Source organism: Papaver somniferum, chromosome 6 (genome assembly GCF_003573695.1).
Source record: "Papaver somniferum cultivar HN1 chromosome 6, ASM357369v1, whole genome shotgun sequence".
NCBI classification, from domain to species: Eukaryota; Viridiplantae; Streptophyta; class Magnoliopsida; order Ranunculales; family Papaveraceae; genus Papaver; species Papaver somniferum.
The window spans coordinates 45,523,651-45,545,051 of record NC_039363.1 but is presented as its reverse complement, the minus strand read 5'-3'; the positions used below and the strand labels follow the sequence as shown (position 1 = coordinate 45,545,051).

Genomic DNA, 21,401 nt, shown 5'->3' with positions numbered 1-21,401 from the left:
CGCAAATCTCATTGTGAATACTGTTAAGTTTTAGTTGCGCTTCCTCGTCTCCAAGACATCTCGACAGAGACCCATCTGGATTCCGGCGGTACAATACTCCGTGAAGCATGAAATAACTTTCCAGGTTTTTGAGACTGACCTTTCCTTGGGAGAATGAACTATTTAGATCTTGAACGATTGGAGTCCTCCGGTCGTCAGTTTCAGTATATTTAGATTCTGCAAGCCATGTCGACGCTACAGTCCGTCTCTTCACAATCAAAGTTTATTCCAAACCTTCAAATTACAGCTTCGAGGCCAATGTGGCTATGCAATCGGCGTGTTTTTTGTTACTGTGGCCAATATGGGTTATGGTCATGTCGTCAAAGTAGTTCAATAACTTTTGCGCCTCAGATATATAAGGGGCTAGCGTTACTTCCATGAGTGAGTAAACCCCGTTCATCTGATTGAACAACATCTTAGAGTCACCTCTTACTTCCATGCGCGTGGCTCCTGCTTGTTTGGATAGTGACAATCCTATGAGGAAAGCTTCGTATTCTGCCGAATTTTTGGTGAATTGAAAGTCCAACTTGAAAGAATTTGAAAAGACCTCGTCCGTTGGGGACACGAGAACTATGCCCACTCCTGCAGTATTATTGCTAGGCGTAGCAGAACCGTCGAAATACAATACCACACTTCTTCTTCGATAAAAGAGATTTCGGGAAACTCTCCGGGAAGGTCTTCATGTAGCGGGGTGGTTCCTTCTCCTGGGAATGCTTCTAGAAGATCTGTCACCGCTTGCCCTTTGATATCTCTTGAAGGAGCACATGTTGTATTAAACTCTGACGTTTGAAGCAACCATTTGGCCGGTCTGCCTATCAAAGATGGTTTCGAGAGTAAGAACTTGATAGGGTCAACTCTGGATATTAACACCACCTTGTTCGACAGTAGATAATGTCTGAAATTATGCACGACGTGAACTAGGGATAAGCAGGCTTTCTCTACTTTGGGGTACCTGAGTTCAGCATCTCTCAGTGTACGACTGAAGTAGTATATAGGATTTTCAATCCCTTTATCATCTTCCTGAGCAAGGAGGGTCCCGACAGCAGTGTCGCTAGAAGCAGTGTAGAGGCATAACGTTCTTCCTTGCATGGGAGATTTCATAACAGCGGGTGACGATAATATTTGCTGGATCTTCCGAAATGCTTCTTGTTGCTTTGTAATCCAAATGAAGCTTGCTCCCTTCTTCAACAGGGGAGTGAATGCAGCGATAAGTTGGGCCAAACCAGGTATAAAACGTCGGATATAGTTTACCTTGCCCATGAAGCTTTGGAGTTCTTTCACAGTTTGTGGGGGAGGCATCGTAAGGATAGCTTGGGTTTTGGTTGGATCGACTTTGATTCCTTCAGAGGTGACTTGGAATCCCAAAAATTTGCCGGAAGAGACTCCAAAAGCGCATTTCAGAGGGTTCATCTTCAATTTTTACTCACGACACCTTTCAAACACTTGTCGTAGGCCGTCCGTATGGGCTGCACAAGTTTTTGCTTGACCACTATGTCATCCACATAATCTTCGACTTGCTTGTGCATCATATCGTGAAAAATTACAGTCATGACGCGTTGATAGGTAGCACCAGCATTCTTCAAACCGAAAGGCATCACAGTATAGTAAAAGTTTCCGAGAGGAGTTCGAAAAGCTGTCTTACTTGCATCGTGTTCATAAATTTTTACCTGGTTGTAGCCGTTGTACCCATCCATGAAAGAGAACATGCCATGCTCGCTGGTAGCATCTACTAGTATGTCGATGTTGGGAAGGGAAAAATCATCATTGGGACAACAATTGTTCAAATCTCTGAAATCAACACAACATCTAATTTGGCTGATTTTCTTCTTTACGGGAACTACGTTGGATAACCACGTAGGATGGTGAATGGGCTTGATGAAGCCAGCAGTCAATATCTTCTGAATCTCAGTTTTGATCTGCTCCTCTACGTCGTGTCTGAATTTCCTTGGAGATTGTTTGATTGGTTTAGATCCGGAATTTATGTGTAGATGATAGGTGACCAGTTTTTCATCTAAGCCGGGCATTTCCTCATACGTCCATGCAAATATGTCTTGATATTCTTTGAGAAGGTTTACGAGCTTTGCACGTTCGTACTCACGTAAAGTCGAACTGATGGGGATAGGTCGTGGAGATTTTTCATCTCCGATATTGATGACTTCGAGTTCATCGGTTGTGGAGTCGGTGTCGTCCTGCAGCTGTCGCGGGGCATCCGGTACTTCTTCTTGCAGCTTGTCACTGTGATTGCATACTATTGGGCGGAGAGACTGGGTGATATCCTCCCCTGCTAATTTCTAACAGCGGCGACGATATACAGTTTTACCTTGCTGGTCCCGGCTTGCCATAAAAGTTCGTTCCTTCTTAGTGTGAACGTGGGTCGCGGCTTTACTTGATGAAGAAGAATTGGGACGCAAAGATGCATCATGGGGTTTATACTTCAACGATACAAGTCGGTCCTCCTCCTGGATTGACGCCCACGTGGGGAGTGGGATGCAATGAACTTTGTCTGATTCTTCGCGCAGAGCCTCTCTTGGTTCAAACAATTCCACTCCATATATTGGTACGTAAGGAGACAATGATGCGGTAATACGAACGACTTCTTCATTCAGTGTAGTCTTCAAGTATTGGTGATACGTAGAGGGGATGATCCTATTGTCATTAAGCCATGGTCTCCCCAGTATCATATGGTAGTCCGGCTCCTTTTCTATGACTTCGAATTTCACCTTCGATTGGACGGGCCCTACAGATAAATTCAGATTGACGTACCCGTACGTGTTGGTTTGGTTTCCTTCAAAGTCTGTCATCATGGTAGGCTGTCGCACGATCTTGATTAGGTGGACCTTGGCCGTCCTGAGAGTCTTGAGAGTAATCACATTCGAAGACGCTCCCGTGTCGATGAGGTCCCTCTTGAACTCTAAATCCTTGATGCGTGCAGTAACGTGTAGGGACCGGTTGTGACCCTCCTCTGCCATCATGTCGTCTTTGGTAAATGTGATATTGTTTATGGACACCTCCTATGTTTCCAAGGATTGATTGCCTGAAGGGGCCAAACGCGCGTCCAGAGCTATTTGATTGATTGCAGCAAACGTTTCCACTCGTTGGTCCTTTGAGAGGTGTAGGAGTTCACACAAACTTTCTACTAAAGAAGACGCCTCCTGGTCCACCTGCCGTTGGTTGGTGGTGAAGCTATTGATTTGAGGACGGTCATTTGTTGAAGAGTTAGTCCTTATTGTTGGAATCTCTGGAGCAGGGAAGCCACTTAAATCCGATGTGAGCTTGACGGGGAAGTTGAGTATGTTCTCTATCGTCTCTTTCATCACTTCCATGTTCCTCGTGTGGATATCATGTACTTGAGCCAATTCTATTAGGGTCGGAATTTCCCCATTGGTTGTGCGATCAGTACTGGAAGGATGAAAATCACCATTTGAAGGGTCCCGCTCGGAGTTTGAAGTTGAATTGATGCTAAGACCAACCATTCTGAATTTCGAGAAAAATGAATTGAAATTTGATCTTGCAACCGAGAGATCAATCTCCTGCTGTGGTCGCTAGTTGTTTATGGGTGAAAACTGATTCTGCTGTTTTTGGTAAGTTGGGGTGTGTTGATGAGAAACGAGTTCAAACCCTAAACAAATGCACTGCACGGGAATGCTTTTAGGTTCGAGAAATCAATCTGTAAGACTCTTTCCTAAACCAAGAAATGGTCGTTCCAGATTCAATTCGGTCACAAGGCGAAGGAGAAGGGTTTATCTTAGGGAAGGAAGCGAAGAAAGTGCTGAGATTGTGAAGGTTTGGCTGTTTATGACTTGTATCAGAATGTTGAACTGGCCTGCACAACGTAAGCTATCAGTTCTGGGTGTTTTCTTGATACTGTGACAACACTTGGTTTTTCTGTCTGTGTTGGAAATAGGTGAAGGACCTATTTATACAAGTCATTGAGCACAACCCTCATCTCGTAGGAGGTGAAGTGATGGAGTAGTGGGGTCGTGTACGGATAGTGATTGTCACACGATCACATCTTTTCCCACTTCCCTCATCACTGTTAACCGTCCACCTTTTCCGGACACGTTATTGTAATGGCGTGTTGCGCGCTATACGCTGTAAACCACTAGACCAATACTCCAGTAAGCATCCCCCAGTTTGTAACATGTTTGATGTCTCGAATGAGCGGGTCGAGTCATGGGACCCGCCGTAATAAATAGCATACGGTGCTATCATGTTAAATAACTAAATTATTTATGGAATTGATTTTCATGAAATATCGTGTATGCTCGATGCATGTAATGCATCGCTTTTAAGCAAGCAACTCAAAACAATCGATATGTATGAAGCATCGTTGTTTTAAAGCTTGATTGAACAAGTCGCGGATTAAGCGTCTTAAAATGGCAGCATGTCCAACCATCTTCGAGTGATCGTTTGGAGGCCGCATGGGAGGGCCACCATCTGGTCGATCACTCCCCGTGACAGAGTGGCGGACAGTAATCATTGAGACGCTTAATCGATTGCCTAATTTTAATTCAAGCCGTCCGACCAAGCTGGCAAAGTTGGAAGGACGAGATGATTTACGGCACATGTCATTGTCGTTGATGGATTTTAGGGTTTTTAGAGGTGCGCAAACATCTCCTCTTTTGATTGATCGAATTCAATCATGGGCGCTGGTTTTGGTGGGACAGACCGGTCATGCGTGGAGACGGCTCATCGCTGTGCATGTCTACACCTCTCGGTCCCATGAAGGTTCGATCTAGGCCACTCAATTTGACCGGAAAAGATGAGTGGCAGTGATCGATTTGCGACAGAAATCCATTGCTACAAAGGATTAGAGTCCGCACGACATGCCATCTTTGGGCGCGCGTTTCGAGGTGCCTGGCCAAAGTCTGCCTAGGTCGTCCGGTTACACGCACATCTGGGCCCATAGTGATCACGTCAACATCCTTGGGATTTCTTGAGTCTATATCTACTCCCTCCGTTTAGGCTGGCGAAGATGGATGGACGTGATCGAACTACGACAGATGTGCATTGCCGCAAACCCTAATTAGGGTTTTGAAACAGTCACGCACTCGTGACTTTGGCCAAACGATTTGTGAGCTGTGCTTCCCCTTTGGGAAGACCGATCGTGTGGGGCCAACCTTGGGCTAACGGTGAATATATGTGCACCTTCTTGATGGCCCTAGGTGCGATCTAAGCCATCCAAATACGCTGGCTAAGTTGGATGGTTGTGATCAATTTAAGACACTTGTGGAATTTCCACGACCCTTGAAAGCATCGCGCCCGTCATGTTTTGAGCAAACGTTCATTGATCCATGACCATGTCGTGAGAAAACCGATCAGGTAAGGGTAGAGTGGGCCCGCCAACATGTGCGTTAGCGCTTCCCTAATCATTCATGGGATGATATAATCCGTACAACTAGGCTGGTGAAGTTGGACGGTCGTGATCGTTTTAAGACTTCCTTGAACAACCTATGTTCGATCGAATCTTTACAAAGCAGCACGGCCACCCAACTTAGAGTTGGCGTTTGATGGTGCCAGAAGATGTTCATGTGATGTACGACCGGCTAGGGCGTAAGTGGGCTCACTGGAGGTCATCACGACAATCGCCTATTCTTGTCAGGGTTTGGCTAGGCTTGTTAAATTGTGTGGCCAACTTGTGTGGCTGCGATCGTTTCTGAGACTGATATGGACAATTTATATTTCCCTTAAGGAAATTAAGCATGCTCGATCGGGCTAACCAAAGCGCGTCGATGTGAGACTCTCTTTTTCAGAGAGTGAGGTAGCTTGTGTGGGTATTTCATGCACATCTCTATATTGGCACTTCGGGAGATTCATGCTACTTTGCTGAGAGTGAACACTCAATCATAATGTCATGTCAATAATGAGAGTTCGGCTGAGAACATAGCACGGAAAATACTAAGCAAATAATGTATTAATTAATAATGCTGGCATAAAGTAGAATTCACAGTATATTTGGGATTGCTACTGTGCACACCATTCTGAATGAAGTTCATATATATACTGAGTTGTCCAATACATGTATAAGTAAAGAGGTTTGAGCACTCTTTACTTTCAAATGGTTTTTGTTCCTTTGCAGGATGACAACGCATTTAAATATAGGGTTTTACAAATTTGACCCTGCACTAAAAACCACCATCAACAAAGGTATGTGGAGACTTGAACTTGTCTATCACTCAAAAGTCTATTCTATCTCCTACTCTTGAGACAAAGTCGTTTAAGTATGATAGTTTTCATACATACACATTTGTTATTTCGAGCCGAGTTTACTCGCCTATCTTTTTCTTGAAATATGTGTTGGTAAGCTTTCGCTTTAACCATTTTCATCTTTATCCGTGACTAAAGTCATGATGACGTTTCAATCTTGAAAATAGCTTTGATGAAGATAGTCGTGAATAACGATTTTTATAACATTATAGAAGAATGTTTCAATGATTGAAATGTAGAGTTGAGATTACCATCTATGGATATAAGCATATATAGTGTGTTCGCACATTAGTGTATAAATCCATGTACCGGAAGCCAAGTGCGTGCATATGTGTGCATGCGGTATTGGTGAAGGAGACAGGTTGAGTACGCGTACCCACAGAAGTTTTCACACCGAAATTTTTTGCTGGAGTTTGTAAGTTTGCAAACTAGTAAACCAGTCACCTTAGGTACGCGTACCCACAGAAGTTTTCGAACCGAAAATTTCTGCTGAGTTTGTAAAGTCAAATCCGGTAGATAAGGTACGCATACCCATACGCGTACTCAAGCTGGTGATATCTCAAATCGGTAGTTCATGAACTTAAAACAATAAATTATAAGGAAAGCAATCTTGCAAACCGTGGATATATTGCTCAATAATTGATTCAAGTGGATCAAACTGATTTTGTTTCAATTGTGTCTATGAATAAAGACCTAAGCAATTTAACAACTCTTCAACTAGTTCTTATGAGTCATTTGAACTAGTTATGAGAAAGATGAATACGGTTAATATGAAAGTGCTCATATGGATAACCATTGGTAAACTATTTGTGAACTAACTAAGTGTACACATTTAGGTACGGTTACTCAAACCTAAATTAATGCATTTCATTTGTGTATGTGACAAGCTAAGTTTCGATCTAACGGTTGAAAGATATTAGCTTCGCTGAATCAGGTTTTTCATCTAACGATGAATATTGAATGCTTTGTTACCAAGGTAAGTTAGATTGCAATCCCTGATTTGAAAACTATATAAATGAGACATCTAGCATCTGGAAAAACTAATCTCCAAACCTCTTGTGTGATACTAGTTGGTTTGCTAGAGACTCAAATACTTCATTGGGATTGTGAAGCCAGACGAAATTACTTTTCTTGTAGTTGAGCGATCTGATCTTGCCATTTTCTATCGTACGAGTTCAATTAAATAATTAACCTTGAGATTATATCTCCGATAGGGCAAGATAAAAAGAATCACAAACATCTTCGTCTCATCGTTTGTGATTCCACAATATCTTGTTTCGCTACCATACAATTTAGATTATTGTGAGGTGATTGATAATAGTAGGCTGTTCTTCGGGAATATAAGACTGGTTTATCAATTAGTTCTTGTTCACCTTGATTTATCAAAAGACGGAACAAATACTCTTGGGTGTTTTTGCGGGAGAAAGATTTATTCAATTCTATAGACTTTTCTGTGTGAGACAGATTTTTCTATCAAGTCTTCGACTTTGGGTCGTAGCAACTCTTAGTTGTGGGTGAGATCAGCTAAGGGAATCAAGTGCGTTGTATCCTGTTGGGATCAGAGACGTAAGTAGCGCAATTGTACCTTGAATCAGTGTGAGATTGATTAGGCTTCAACTACAATCTAGATCAAAGTTAGTTTGTAGTAGGTTAGTGTCTGTAGCGGCTTAATACAGTGTGGTGTTCAATTGGACTAGGTCCTGGGTTTTTTTTGCATTTGCGGTTTCCTCGTTAACAAAATTTCTGGTGTCTGTGTTATTTCTATTCCGCATTATATTTTGTTATATAATTGAAATATCACAGGTTGTGCGTTGTATCGATCAATTGTGAAATCCAACCTTTGGTTGTTGATTGGAAATTGATTGATCTTTGGATATTGGTCTTTGGTACCATTCAAGGTTTTATCCTTGTATTTGATAAAGACTCGCAAATTTCTATTTGCTTGATTAAAGATCAAATCATGAGATAGAGATATAAACTCTTTGATATACTTTTCTATTGATTGAGTCTAACTGTCTAGTTGATTCTCATAAAAGTATATTGGAGTTAGTCCATACAGATTGCTAATCGAAATATTGTGTGAGGTTGTTAGACCCTCGCTTTTTCACTTATGCTACACAAATATATAAAGAAGTAGTGAGACAAGTCGAGTTCAAGTCCACATGGAGGTGTGATTTTTAAGTTATTATATGTAAAAAGTTGATGTTGTTGAAAGACACAAATTCTGAAAATTGCAAAGTTTGTAATTCAGTTTATGAGATGGAATTGACTAGAGATTCATTCGCCACTACTAAACAAGATATTATTAATCATACAAGTTTTACTTTCAGTAAATTTCGATTGTTAACAACTTAAGACAAGTTATAAGCTCAACTAATCTTTAGATTCCTTAAATCACCGCATAGATAAGTTCTCTAGCGGGTTCTAATCAAATGAGTCACCTAAAATAAGCTCTCTAGGTGTAATTCAATCAATTGATAAATTTGTGAATCAAGTTGCTCCTAGACACTTGTTCGTAAGCTCGACATGTTAACCTAGGGTTATCTTTTACACGCTATTGTATACAAAATCCCTTTGCGACAAACAGTGCACCGCTACTTATGTAAAGATTACTCTAACAATTACGGATTAAAGTTCTCTATACTAGCATTAGAGTTGCATACAAAATACCTAATTGCGCACTTAGATAACAAGCATACATCTCATGGTCACATAATCGGTAAAAGATAATCAACCAAAGAATATTTATGAAAGAATAACTTGCTTGAATTGATTAATAAAACATGCTTGGAGTTTTGAAATCCTCCCCAATCAATAAAGTTATTAGCTACTCATATTCTTGGTTTAAGCACAAAGACATATTCAAAATAAATAATGTTTCAAAGGCTAAAAACTTGCGAAAGCAAACCACTGTGAAAGTACTCATCAACTGCTTGCAACAAAACAGGTTCAGGAACTGTTGATTATGCGCACTTTACTTACAGGGATTCTGTCAAACGGCTTGCAGGCATAAACTGGTGGTAAAAGAGGTATCTTTCTTAGTATTCTGCGCCTCTCTTTTATATCTTCTCTGCCCTGTAAAATTGTGACTTGATCAACACCCAACAACCTCCACATTCACAAACCCTACCAGCTTTTAAATCACAGCCATTCATCTCATATAATTAACGACTGAAGCACCCCTTCTTGGCTGACTTCATGTACCCAAACTCTATCTAATACCGAGATTAATTGGTACCCAAGTTTGCTTACCCTGTTGGCTGTTTTCTCGGCAAGAATTTCACCAAATCTCTGCGCCTGTAGACTTCTGAATCAGGTCCAAGCCTCCGCCAAACACCCCTTGTACATAGCCACAAACTCACGGAAAACCAGCAAACAAATGGTGCAGTACTGGTCATGTTCGTGTTGCTTAGCCTTGATCAAATCTTCCACAACACTAACCAAATCTGCGAGTCACCCTGCACCCTATATTCTTCCTCGTCTCAGCACCTTAACCAGGCTTCTAAGAATTGCTAAGTATACCTCCTTTACTGCATACAGAGTCATGGATCCTAGCTGCACATAATTGGTTTTCCTCTCTTCTTTCTAGCTGCCAACAACTCCACCTGAACTTCCAATTCAGTTCATCCACACAATCCGCATGACCATGGAAGCAGCATTATGTTCTGTCAACTGCAACCCATTTAACTCACAGCATCAGCATCTCCTCCGGCTAGATTTCAGGCCAACAATTCACCAAACTCATCTTCTTCATTTGCAGACAACACCACTTCTCTGCTAGCCTTAACAGTACCAGCACATACTCCAACTCTGTCGAGAACCACTACAACTGGAGACATTTCGTTCCTTCTCAACTGTGGCTCTGTCAAGGCCTTGCGAAAACATCCACAATTCATAAGCAGTAGCATCAGTTCCTGCCACTTTCAACCACAACAACATCACTTTCTAGCTGTACAGACAGAGAAAAGAGGAGATGTAAGAAATTCTTCTTTCCTGGATCTCTTGAGTTCAAACCCAAACTTCTACTTCATCTCAAGCTCCCATTTATTGTCCCAAACCAACAACAACAGCATCAGTTCAGACCGCATCTGAATTTCAGCTCAAGAACTCCAAATAGCTCGACAGAAACACGAATGTCTTCAATATTCTCTCCGTCTGAATTTCAGTCATAAGACAGACCCAATTCTCCTCCAATTCGAACCCAACAACCTGCAATTTGAGCTATAACTACCACTCATACTCAAGCCACTGATTCACCCAAACACTCAGCAGAATCCGTGACTTTAACAGCTCAATCTCTTCCCTGTTTTCTGGTCCAGAACAACATCAGATTTACTCCATCTTCCTTCTTCTTCTCAGCTGAACTCCTCACTGAACCCTTGTAAACAACCACTGGATTCATTGTATTTCTCTCAATTGATTCTCGCTCAAATGCCCATCTTGATCTCCGGAAAACAACAAGGAAAGATGTAGCCTCTGCTGGATTGAACTGATGGACTCGATCCCCTTTCTGTGTAAACAAAGAGACTTAATTTCATTTTTGAGTTGTGTGACTCCCTTGAGTGACATGCACTCACAGTCCTGAATCTTATTTCTTTTTTTCTGTTTTCTTTTGTTTCTGTTTTTTTTATAAATAAAATGCCCTCCATGAAATGGCCACATGACCACCACACAAAATTCCATTTTTGTGTAATCAAATTGAAACTATGATGGAGTATATGTCTTGGGAATTTTCTTGATATAAAACATTTAAGAAAACAAAATTAGTGACGCTTTTCCTTCCTTTTCGCAACTTTAAGCCATGGTACCTAAAAACAAAGAAAAGATACGTAATATACAAAATTTCAAGAGAACTAAGAAGAAAAGTGTAAGAAAGCGTTACTAAAATTGGGTGTTTTAGATACCTATCAAATTCCTCCACACTTCACCTTTGCTAGTCCTCGAGCAAATTAAATTAATCTAATATACAACAACTTTGTTTCGTCGAGGCTACGGTTACTTTTAGTGGAATATAACAAGCCTTTTTGAACCACTAAGCGTCCCTAGTGGACGAGTTATAGTCCCGTGAGGGTTTACGAGAGGTTTACCCACAAAACCTATACTCCAACTTATAGTTACTTTTGAAAAATAGAGAATGAAGACTAAACAAGCTATTACTTGGCATTTAATCCCGACTCAGCTAATATATACACCTCATCATCAAGAGAAAAAATCCCATCTACTTAGAAAGGCTAGTGTTCATTATATATGTTTCAAAAATCTCTAAAAGTCGGAGTTTTTACTACATCAAATCTTTTTTTATGGAATCCTTCCCCCACACTTAAACATGACATTGTCCTCAATGGAAAATGGTTCTAATGTATGATTCAAGACAGATAATCCTAATATGATGCAAGCATAATAAAACATAAGAAAAACTAAAAGTTAGAAAAATGAAAGGTAAGAAACACAAACCAGTGGGTTGACTCCCACTAAGCGCCTGGTTTAAAGTCGTCAGCCCGACTTTCAGCTCTAATTACTCCTCCAGAGGGAGTGGATCAGTCTTTTCTATGACCTCTTGATTCTCCGTCACAAATTGCTCATAGTATGGTTTCACTCGATGACCGTTCACCTTGAAAATCTTTCCTGTTTTTGGACTAGAAAGCTCACTACACCATGATAAAACACATTAGTAATAAAAAATGGTCCAACCCATCGGGACCTAAGTTTACCGGGAAATAACTTAAGACGAGAATGAAATAAGAGAACTTTCTTCCCTATAACAAAACTTTTCCGAGAAATCATCTTGTCATTAAAAACTTTAGTTTTCTCCTTGTAAATGCGTGAACTTTCATATGCATCATTGCGGATTTTTTCCAATTCATTAAGTTGAAGCTTTCTTTGTTTCCCTGCGGAATCTAACTCCATGTTGCACATCTTGATGGCCCAAAAAGCTTTGTGTTCAAGTTCTACGTGAAGATGACAAGGTTTTCCCTAAATCATCCTAAACGGAGACATTCCAATGGGAGTTTTGTACGCTGTCTGGTATGCCCATAAATCATCATTGAGTCTAAAGCTCCAATATTTTCTTGTAGTATTCACGGTCTTCTCTAGAATTGACTTAATCTTCCGGTTGGAAATTTCATCTTGTCCACTTGTTTGCGGATGATACAGAGTGCCAACTTTGTGAGTAACGTTTTACTTCTTGAGAAGAGCGTGGAAGGATCTCTGAAAATGGGAACCTCCATCACTAATCACCACTCGGGGTGTGCCAAACCTAGAGAATATTTGTTCCTTCACAAACTCACAAACAACTTGAGAATCATTAGTCTTGGTGGCTCTAGCCTCCACCCATTTAGAAACATAATCAACATCAAGAATAATATAAAGATTCCTATACCATTTCACAAAAGGCCCCATAAAATCGATACTCCACACATCAAATATCTCTACGGGGAGAATTGGTGTTAGTGGCATTTGGTTTCTAGCACCTAGATTGCCAGTTCGTTGGCACCTATCACGAGCTTTAAAAACACAAGTATGCATCTTTAAATAGAGTGGGCCAATAGAAACCACTCTCAAGAACCTTGAGTGTCGTTCTTTTGGACCCAAAATGGCCTCCACAAGCATATCAATGACATAAATTAAGAATAGAGTGAAACTCGGATTCTAGGACACACCTTCGCATAATTTGGTCAGCACAATGCTTCCATAAATATGGTTCATCCCGTGTATATTGCTTGGAGATTTTCTTGAGTTTCAATTTCTGAAAAGTTGACATGGTACTAGGTACTTGTCCTGTTACCAAGTAGTTCACAATATCAGCGTACCATGGAGCTATGTTATCCACAGTAAAAAGTTGCTCATTCGGAAAACTATCATGCAAGGGAATTGCTTTTTCGGAGGTAATCAATCTACTCAAATGATCTGCCACAGTATTCTCACTTCCATTCTTGTCCTTAATTTGGAGATGAAACTTCGAAGAAGAAGGATCCACTTAATGATCCTTGGCTTAGCATCTTTCTTTGTAAGCATGTATCGAAGCGCGGCATGATCGGAGAAAACGATCACTTGCGTACCCACCAAGTAAGATCTGAATTTTTCAAGCGTGAACACTATGGCAAAGAGCTCCTTTTCAGTGGTTGAGTAGTTGATTTGTGCGCCATTAAGAGTTATAGAAGCGTAATAAACGACATAGGGAACTTTACCATCTCGCTGTCCCAACACGGCTCCCATAGCATAGTCACTAGCGTCACACAATAACTCAAAGGGATTGCTCCAATCCGGTGGTTTGATGATGGGTGCAGTAGTCAACAACTCTTTCAAGGTGTCAAAATCCTTTTTGCAGTCCATATCACAATCAAAGGTCATATCTGTTTGCAACAGTCGGCACAAGGGCATTGCAATCTTGGAGAAATCCTTGATGAACCTCCTATAAAAACCTGCATGGCCAAGAAAAGAACGAACCTCCCTCACAGTTGTGGGGTATTATAAGTTTCTAATCACATCTATCTTAGCTTTATCCACTTCTAACCCCCTAGAGGATACAATATGGCCTAGAAAAATACCATGATTCACCATAAAGTGACACTTTTCCCAATTAAGCACAAGATTAGTTTCTACGCATATTTTAAGTATAAGTGTAAGGTTATCTAACCACTTGTCAAAAGAATCTCCATACACACTAAAATCGTCCATAAATACTTCTATGATGCTAGAAACATAATCTGAAAATATACTTACCATACAACGTTGGAAAGTGCCAGGAGCATTACACAAACCGAATGGCATACGTCTATACGCAAATGTGCCAAATGGACAAGTAAAAGTTGTCTTTTCCTGATCTTCCGGAGCTATTACAATCTGATTATAACCTGAAAAACCATCAAGAAAACAATAGTGAGATTGTCCAGCCAATCTCTCAAGCATTTGATCAATAAATGGAAAGGGAAAATGATATTTTCGGGTGGTAGAATTTAGCTTCCGGTAATCAATGCATACTCTCCAACCTGTCTGAATTCTAGTTGGAACTAGGTCATTATCTTCGTTTTTCACCACTGTGACGCCGGATTTCTTTGGAACGACTTGAACCGGGCTTACCCATTTGTTATCGGATATGGGATAGATAACCCCTAAATCCAACAACTTCAGGATTTCTTTCTTGACCACTTACATCATCGGAGGGTTCAAATGACATTCAGCTTCTTTTGTTGGTTTTGCCCCCTCCTCAAGAAGTATTCAGTGCATACACATGGAAGATTTGTATTCTCTTAGCACACGAACAAGATTCTCTTCTTGCACCTTGGTGAGGTTTTTGGCAATAATCACTGGTAACTCTTCCTTATCACCTAAATAGAAATACTTGAGGTGATATGGAAGAGGTTTCAATTCAAGGACAGGTGCCTGCAAAATCGATGGCAAGTATTTATCATTAGTACAAGGTAAGGAAATATAAGAAAAATCATTTCTAGGTGAGAGTTCTTGTAATGCAGTAAGAGAGCAAATGACTTCTTTAATCTCATCATACATTTCAATATCACTTTTCATGTCAATATGATTTGCACAATCTAAACTCTTGATTATGGCTTTATCTAATGCATCATCGCCATCTAACTCGAACATCTGTTGAGCCAAAGAATCAACCACATCAACTGAAAAACAAGAATGTACGTCACTCAAGTATCTCATAGCCTCAAAGATGTTGAAACTTATGGGTTCACCATCAAATTCCATTGTTATGGTGCCTTTAAAGACATCAATTTTAGTTCTAGCAGTTCTCATGAAAGGTCTACCCAACAACAAAGGTGTAGACGAGGAAGAATCTTCATCCCTCATATCTAGAACATAAAAATTTGCAGGAAAAATAAGATCGTTAACCTGCACCAAAACATCTTCCACAACCCCTTTCGTGCATGTAGTGGACCTATCAGCAAGTTGAATGATAATACGAGTATCCTTAAGAGGACCAAGGTCTAACGATTCATATATTGAGGCAGGCATAACATTAATAGTTGCACCTAAGTATAGTAAAGCACGATCAAACCTGGTTATATCAATTGTACATGGTATAGTGAAGCTACCGGGATCCTTTAACTTTTGTGGGAGTTTATTTTGAAGATACGCGGAAGCATTCTCACCCACATACATAACTTCATTACCGACCAATTTGTGCTTGTTAGTGCACAATTCCTTCAAGAACTTTGCGTAGCGAGGAACTTGCCTTATCGCCTCAAGGAGTGGTATGTTCACTTGGATATTCTTGAAGATCTCATAAATCTCCTTGTACAGTGTCTCCTTCTTGGACTTTGCAAACCTACTAGGAAAAGGAGGAGAAGTCACATTAGTAGAAACAAGAGGTTTAGAGTGAGAATTTTTTACCAAATCAGCCTTGTTAGGGGCTGTTTCGTCCACTTCTTGGTCTAAAACAGGACCATTAGCATTTGGTAATGTTGCCGGTTGCTTAACTTGCTTCCCACTTCTTAACTCAATAGCATTGACATTCTCCTTATGGTTCAATGGTTGAGAAGGAAGCTTTCCAGATCCTTGTTCCTTGAGTTGATTCATATCATTAGCCAATTGACTGACTTGGTTTTGCACATCTCTCATAGCCATCTCGAATTTCTGCTGGAATTGGTTGAAGCCTTGAATTGTCTTTGAAATCTCTTGCATAACTTGCATCAAAAAAGTAAACTTGTGATCCACACTTGTGCCTTGAGATTCTTGTTGTGTTCTTTGCATGAATTGGTACCCTCCTTGTTGATTGAAAGTAGGATTTTCTGCAACTCACTTGTTGGCGTAACTGAAATTTGGATGATCTCGCCAACCCGGATTGTATGTGCTGGAGTACGGATCGTGTATCGGCCTTTGATGATTCTGGTACATAGCATTTTTTGTGCTCCATATTGCCTTCATGCGATGGAACAATCACTGCAGGAATTTGTTGTATCATCCTCTCCATATTACTCATCCTTTGTTCCATATGAGAAGCTTCACCAACCTCATTTACCTTCTTGAAGAGAGTTTCTGATCAGGTGGAGAATTGCTGTGAATTATATGTCATATTCTCAATCAAATCTCTTGCTTGTGCGGGTGTCTTGTCAACTAAATCTCCACCACTTGCGGCATTTATCATTGTCCTATTATTTATAAAGAGTCCTTCATAAAAATATTGGATGATAAGTTGCTCCGTGATTTGGTGATGTGGACTGAAAAAGCGGGGGTCTAACAACCACACCCAATATTTCGCTGAGCAATCTGTATGGACAAACTCCAGTATACTTTCTAGAGAATCAACTAAACAGTCAGACTCAATCTAGATAAAAAGTATATCAAAGAGTTTTTATCTCTATTTATCGATTTAAATCTTACTCAAGCAAACTGCGAGTCTCAATTTAAATACAAGAGAGATAAACTTGGATGGTACCAAAGACCAATATCCAAGTGTCAATCAATTTAAATCAACAACCAAAAGGTCAGATATTCTAATTGATTGAACAATGCAGAACCTGTATTATTTCAATTATATAAACAAATATAATGTGGGAAAAAATTAACACAGACACCAGAAATTTTGTTAACGAGGAAACCGCAAATGCAGAAAAACCCCAGGACCTAGTCCAGATTGAACACACACTGTATTAAGCCTCTACAGACACTAGCCAACTCCAAACTAACTTCGGTATGGACTGTAGTTGAACCCCAACCAATCTCACATTGATCCAAGTGTTGATGGTGGTTTTTAGCTTAGGGTTAAAATCGTAAAACCTCGGTCTGACATGACGTCACTCTGTAAGGAAACGAAGCCGTGAGTACCAATATCTCCACTAGCACATTTATTGAGTCGTTCAATATGTCTACATGAAATTTACCAGGGTACCTTTTTTTATATATGCTACGTTCCGCGGCAGAACCCATAGTATTTACTGGCATCATCTCCGCACATGCCAGCCGCGCATGCCAACCGCGCGTGCCGTATATTCTAATTGGGGTTTCGACATGCCAAACCCTAATTTCCACTCCAAAGTGGACGTATCCGCACCACCGTTCCAAAGGCATGCCAGCCACGCCACCGTGCCGAAGGCATGCCAGCCATTCCAGCCACGCCTCTGCGCCGAAGGCATGCCAGCCATGCCAGCCACACCACCGTGCCAAAGGCATGCACGATCCATGCCAGCCACGCCACTTTGCTGAAGGCATGCACGAGCCATGCCGCCATGCCACAGGTGCATCTATGCCACCTCGGGCCCGCAACATCCCTCTTAAATATTCCCTCTTAGAGAGATGGGAAATTCTTTTCCGATCAGAATGAAGGGGCGGACCGTCAAAATCTGAGTTCGTACGAGAATTCTACAACGATTCTACTAAAGGGGGCTAATTAGGGTTTCGGCATGCCAAACCCTAATTTAGAAAAAGTTGCCAGGCTACCGATGGAAGGTAGCCACGATTAACGACTACCCTTACTCCTGAGATGCATATCTAGACGTACAAGTTCGCCACTAAACCTGTGGCAACTTTTTTTACCGCAACGCCAAATTTCACGGTTTGTGCCGCCAAACACTAATTTGGCCACGCAAAAGGCATGCGCGATCCATGCCATGCCGCTGGCCTCCAAACGGAAGGTAGCCACAATCAACGGCTAACCTTCCTCCTGAGATGCATATCTCAGCCGTACAAGTTCGCCACCAAACTTGTGGCAACTTTTGGTCGCAATTCCAAATTCCATGGTTTATGCCAAAATCCTAATTTGGCCGCACCTAAAGTATGCACGAGCCATGCCGGCCATGCCACCATGCCGCTGGCTGCCAAACGGAAGGTAGCCACGATCAACGGCTACCCTTCCTTATGAAATGCCGATCTCAGCCGTACAAGTTCGCCACAAAACGTGTGGCAACTTTTGGTCGCAATGCCAAATTCCACAGTTTATGCCAAAACCCTAATTTGGCCACACTTGAAGTATGCACGAGCCATGCCAGCCATTCCACCATGCCGCTGGCTGCCAAATAGAAGGTAGACACGATCAAAGACTACCCTTCCTCCTGAGATGCAGATCTCAGCCGTACAAGCTTTCCACCAAACCAAACGACTTGTGGAAACCTCTTGTCTACGATGCCAATTCTTTGGTCACGGTGCCAAATTCATGCCGGCCATGCCACCATGCCGCTGGCTGCCAAACAGAAGATAACCACGATCAACGACTACCCTTCCTCATGAGATGCATATTTCAGCCGTACAAGCTTGCCACCAAATCAAACGACTTGTGGAACCTCTCGATGCCAATTCTTTGGTCACGGTGCCAAACCCTAATTTGGCCACGCCAAAGCCATGCCGGCCATGCCACCATGCCGGTGGCTGCCAAACGGAAGTTAGCCACGATCAACGCCTACCCTTCCTCCTGAGATGCAGAACTTAGCCGTACAAGCTTTCCACCAAACGTGTGGCAACTTTTGGTCGCAATGCCAAATTCCACGGTTTATTCCAAAACCCTAATTTGGCCGCGCCTAAATTATGCATGAGCCACGCCGTCCATGCCACCATGCCGCTGGATTCCAAACGGAAGGTAGCCACGATAACGCCTACCCTTCCTCCTGAGATGCAGATCTCAGCCGTACAAATTCACCACCAAACGTGTGGCAACTTTTGGTCGCAATGCCAAATTCCACGTTTTATGCCAAAACCCTAATTTTTCCGCGCCTAAAGTATGCACGAGCCATGCCGGCCATGCCACCATGCCGCTGGTTTCCAAACAGAAGGTCTTTCTCCTGAGATGCAGATCTCAGCCGTACAAGTTCGCCACCAAACCAAACGACTTGTGGAAACCTCTTGGCTACGATGCCAATTCTTTGGTCACGGTGCCAAACCTTAACTTGGACACACCAAATCCATGCCGACCATGCTACCATGCCGCTGGCTGCCAAAAGGAAGGTAGCCACGATCAACGTCTACCGTTCCTCCTTAGATGCAGATCTCATCCATACAAGCTTGCCACCATACCAAACGACTTGTGGAAACCTCTTGTCTACGATGCCAAACCCTAATTTATTCACACCAAATCCATGTCGGCCATGCCACCATGCCGCTGGCTGCCAAACGGAAGGTAGTCACGTTCAACGGCTACCCTTACTCCTGAGATGCAAATCTTAGCTGTACAAGCTTGCCACCAAACTAAATGACTTGTGGCAACCTCTTTTATATGATGCCAATTCTTTGGTCACGGTGCCAAACCTTAATTTGGCCACACCAAATCCATGTTGGCCATGCTACCATGCCGTGGGCTGCCAAACGGAAGGTAGCCACGATCAACGGCTACCCTTCCTCCTTAGATGCATATCTCATCCTACAAGCTTGCCACCAAACCAAACTAATTGTGGAAACTTTTTGGCTACGATGCCAATTCTTTAATCACGGTGCCAAACCCCAATTTGACAATGCAAAATCCATGCCGACCACGCCACCATGCCGCTGGCTGCCAAACGGAAGGTAGTCACGATTAACGGCTACCCTTCCTCCTGAGATGCATATCTCAGCCGTACAAGTTTGCCACTAAACCAAACGACTTGTGGAAACCTCTTGGCTACGATGCCAATTCTTTGATCACGGTGCCAAACCCTAATTTTGGCCACGCCAAAGCCATGCCACCATGCCGCTGGCTGCCAAACGGAAGGTAGCCACAATCAACGCCTTCCCTTCCTTCTGAGATGCAGATCTTAGTCGTACAAGCTTGCCACAAAAACCAAACGACTTGTGGAAAACTCTTGGCTACGATGCCAATTCTTGTCCACGGCACGCTCTTGGGTACGATGCCAACTCTTTGGTCACGGCACCAAACCCTAATTGGCCACGCCAAGAGCATGCGCAAGCCATGCCACGGCCACTCCACTGGCTGCCAACAGAGGGTAGCCATGATCAAAGACTACCCTTCCTCTTGAGATGAAAATCTCGGCCGTCGAATATCGCCACCGAATCGGCAAACCTCTCAATCTTAACTTTCCATACTTTAGCAACATGCTACACGTTTTCCATGAAAACACTCGAGATATCAAAACATGTCACAAACTGGGGGATGCTCATCAGGGTATTGGTATGGCGGTTTACAACGTGCGGCGTACACTACACCCGTTACAGGAAAGTGTCATAAGGGTGAGGTGGTTAGTAAATACAAGAAGTAATGGTGAAACATTTCCTTCATTATGGAAACATCAATCCCTGGCGTTACCCATTACCATTTTCTTCCATTTACTTAATTGTTTCCACTTTTTACGAGACCAGGGTACGTTTCGTTGCGACTTGTATAAATAGGTCTCACCTATTTCCACCAAAGACAGGTTTTGGTCAGGAGAATACAACACTCAAAAATCACTTGTTAGATTTCCCATCTGTTAGCTTTCCACTTTCTGATATAATTCGACAAACAACTACTCTTCCCGAATCAACTATTCTAGTCTCAACACTCTCTTCGCTTCCCTCCCTAGACCAACCCTTCTCCTCCACATTGTGACCGAAGCAAGTCTGGAACGGCCATTTCTTGGTTTCCGGATTTGTACAGATTGATCTCTCGAATCAAAGTACTCCCTTGCAGTACATTGTTTAGGGTTTAGACTTGTTTCTCACTCATACACTTGAAATTACCGAAATCAACAGAAATTGTTTTCACCAACAAACACCAAGGTACAATTATGCTCCTACGTCTCTGATCCCAGCAGGATGCTACGTACTTGATTCCCTTAGCTGATATCACCCACAACTAAGAGTTGCTACGACCCAAAGTCAAATACTTTAATAAAGAAATCTGTATCACACAGAAAAGTCTACGATAATAGATAAATCCGTCTCCCACGAATATATCTATGAGTTTTGTTCCGTCTTTTGATAAATCAAGGTGAACATGAACCAATTGATAATCCGAAATAATATTCCTGAAGAACAGCCTAGTATTATCAATCACATCACAATAGTCTTAATGGACGCAACGAAAAAAAATATTGTGGAATCACAAACGATGAGACGAAGATATTTGTGATTACTTTTTATCTTGCCTATCGAGATAGAAATATCAGGCCAATTATTACAATTGTACTCGTACGATAGAAAAAACAAGATCAGATCACACAACTACAAGAAAAGTAGTACCGGTCTGGCTTCACAATCCCAATGAATTCTTTAAGTCGTTAATCTGGTTT

At 41.8% G+C, this 21,401-nt stretch overlaps 1 protein-coding gene across 1 annotated transcript; it reads right to left on the bottom strand.

Moving 5' to 3' along the window:
- Positions 1 to 14,463: 14,463 nt before the first annotated feature.
- On the bottom strand, positions 14,464 to 15,837 carry LOC113290780. The gene has a single exon (XM_026540366.1). The coding sequence runs from the start codon at positions 15,835 to 15,837 to the stop codon at positions 14,464 to 14,466; it is 1,374 nt and encodes a 457-aa protein (XP_026396151.1).
- Positions 15,838 to 21,401: the final 5,564 nt, after the last annotated feature.

Coding starts and splice junctions, on each gene's coding strand:
- LOC113290780 (XM_026540366.1), bottom strand. CDS start 15,837: ATGGCTATGAGAGATGTGCAAAACCAAGTCAGTCAATTGGCTAATGAT.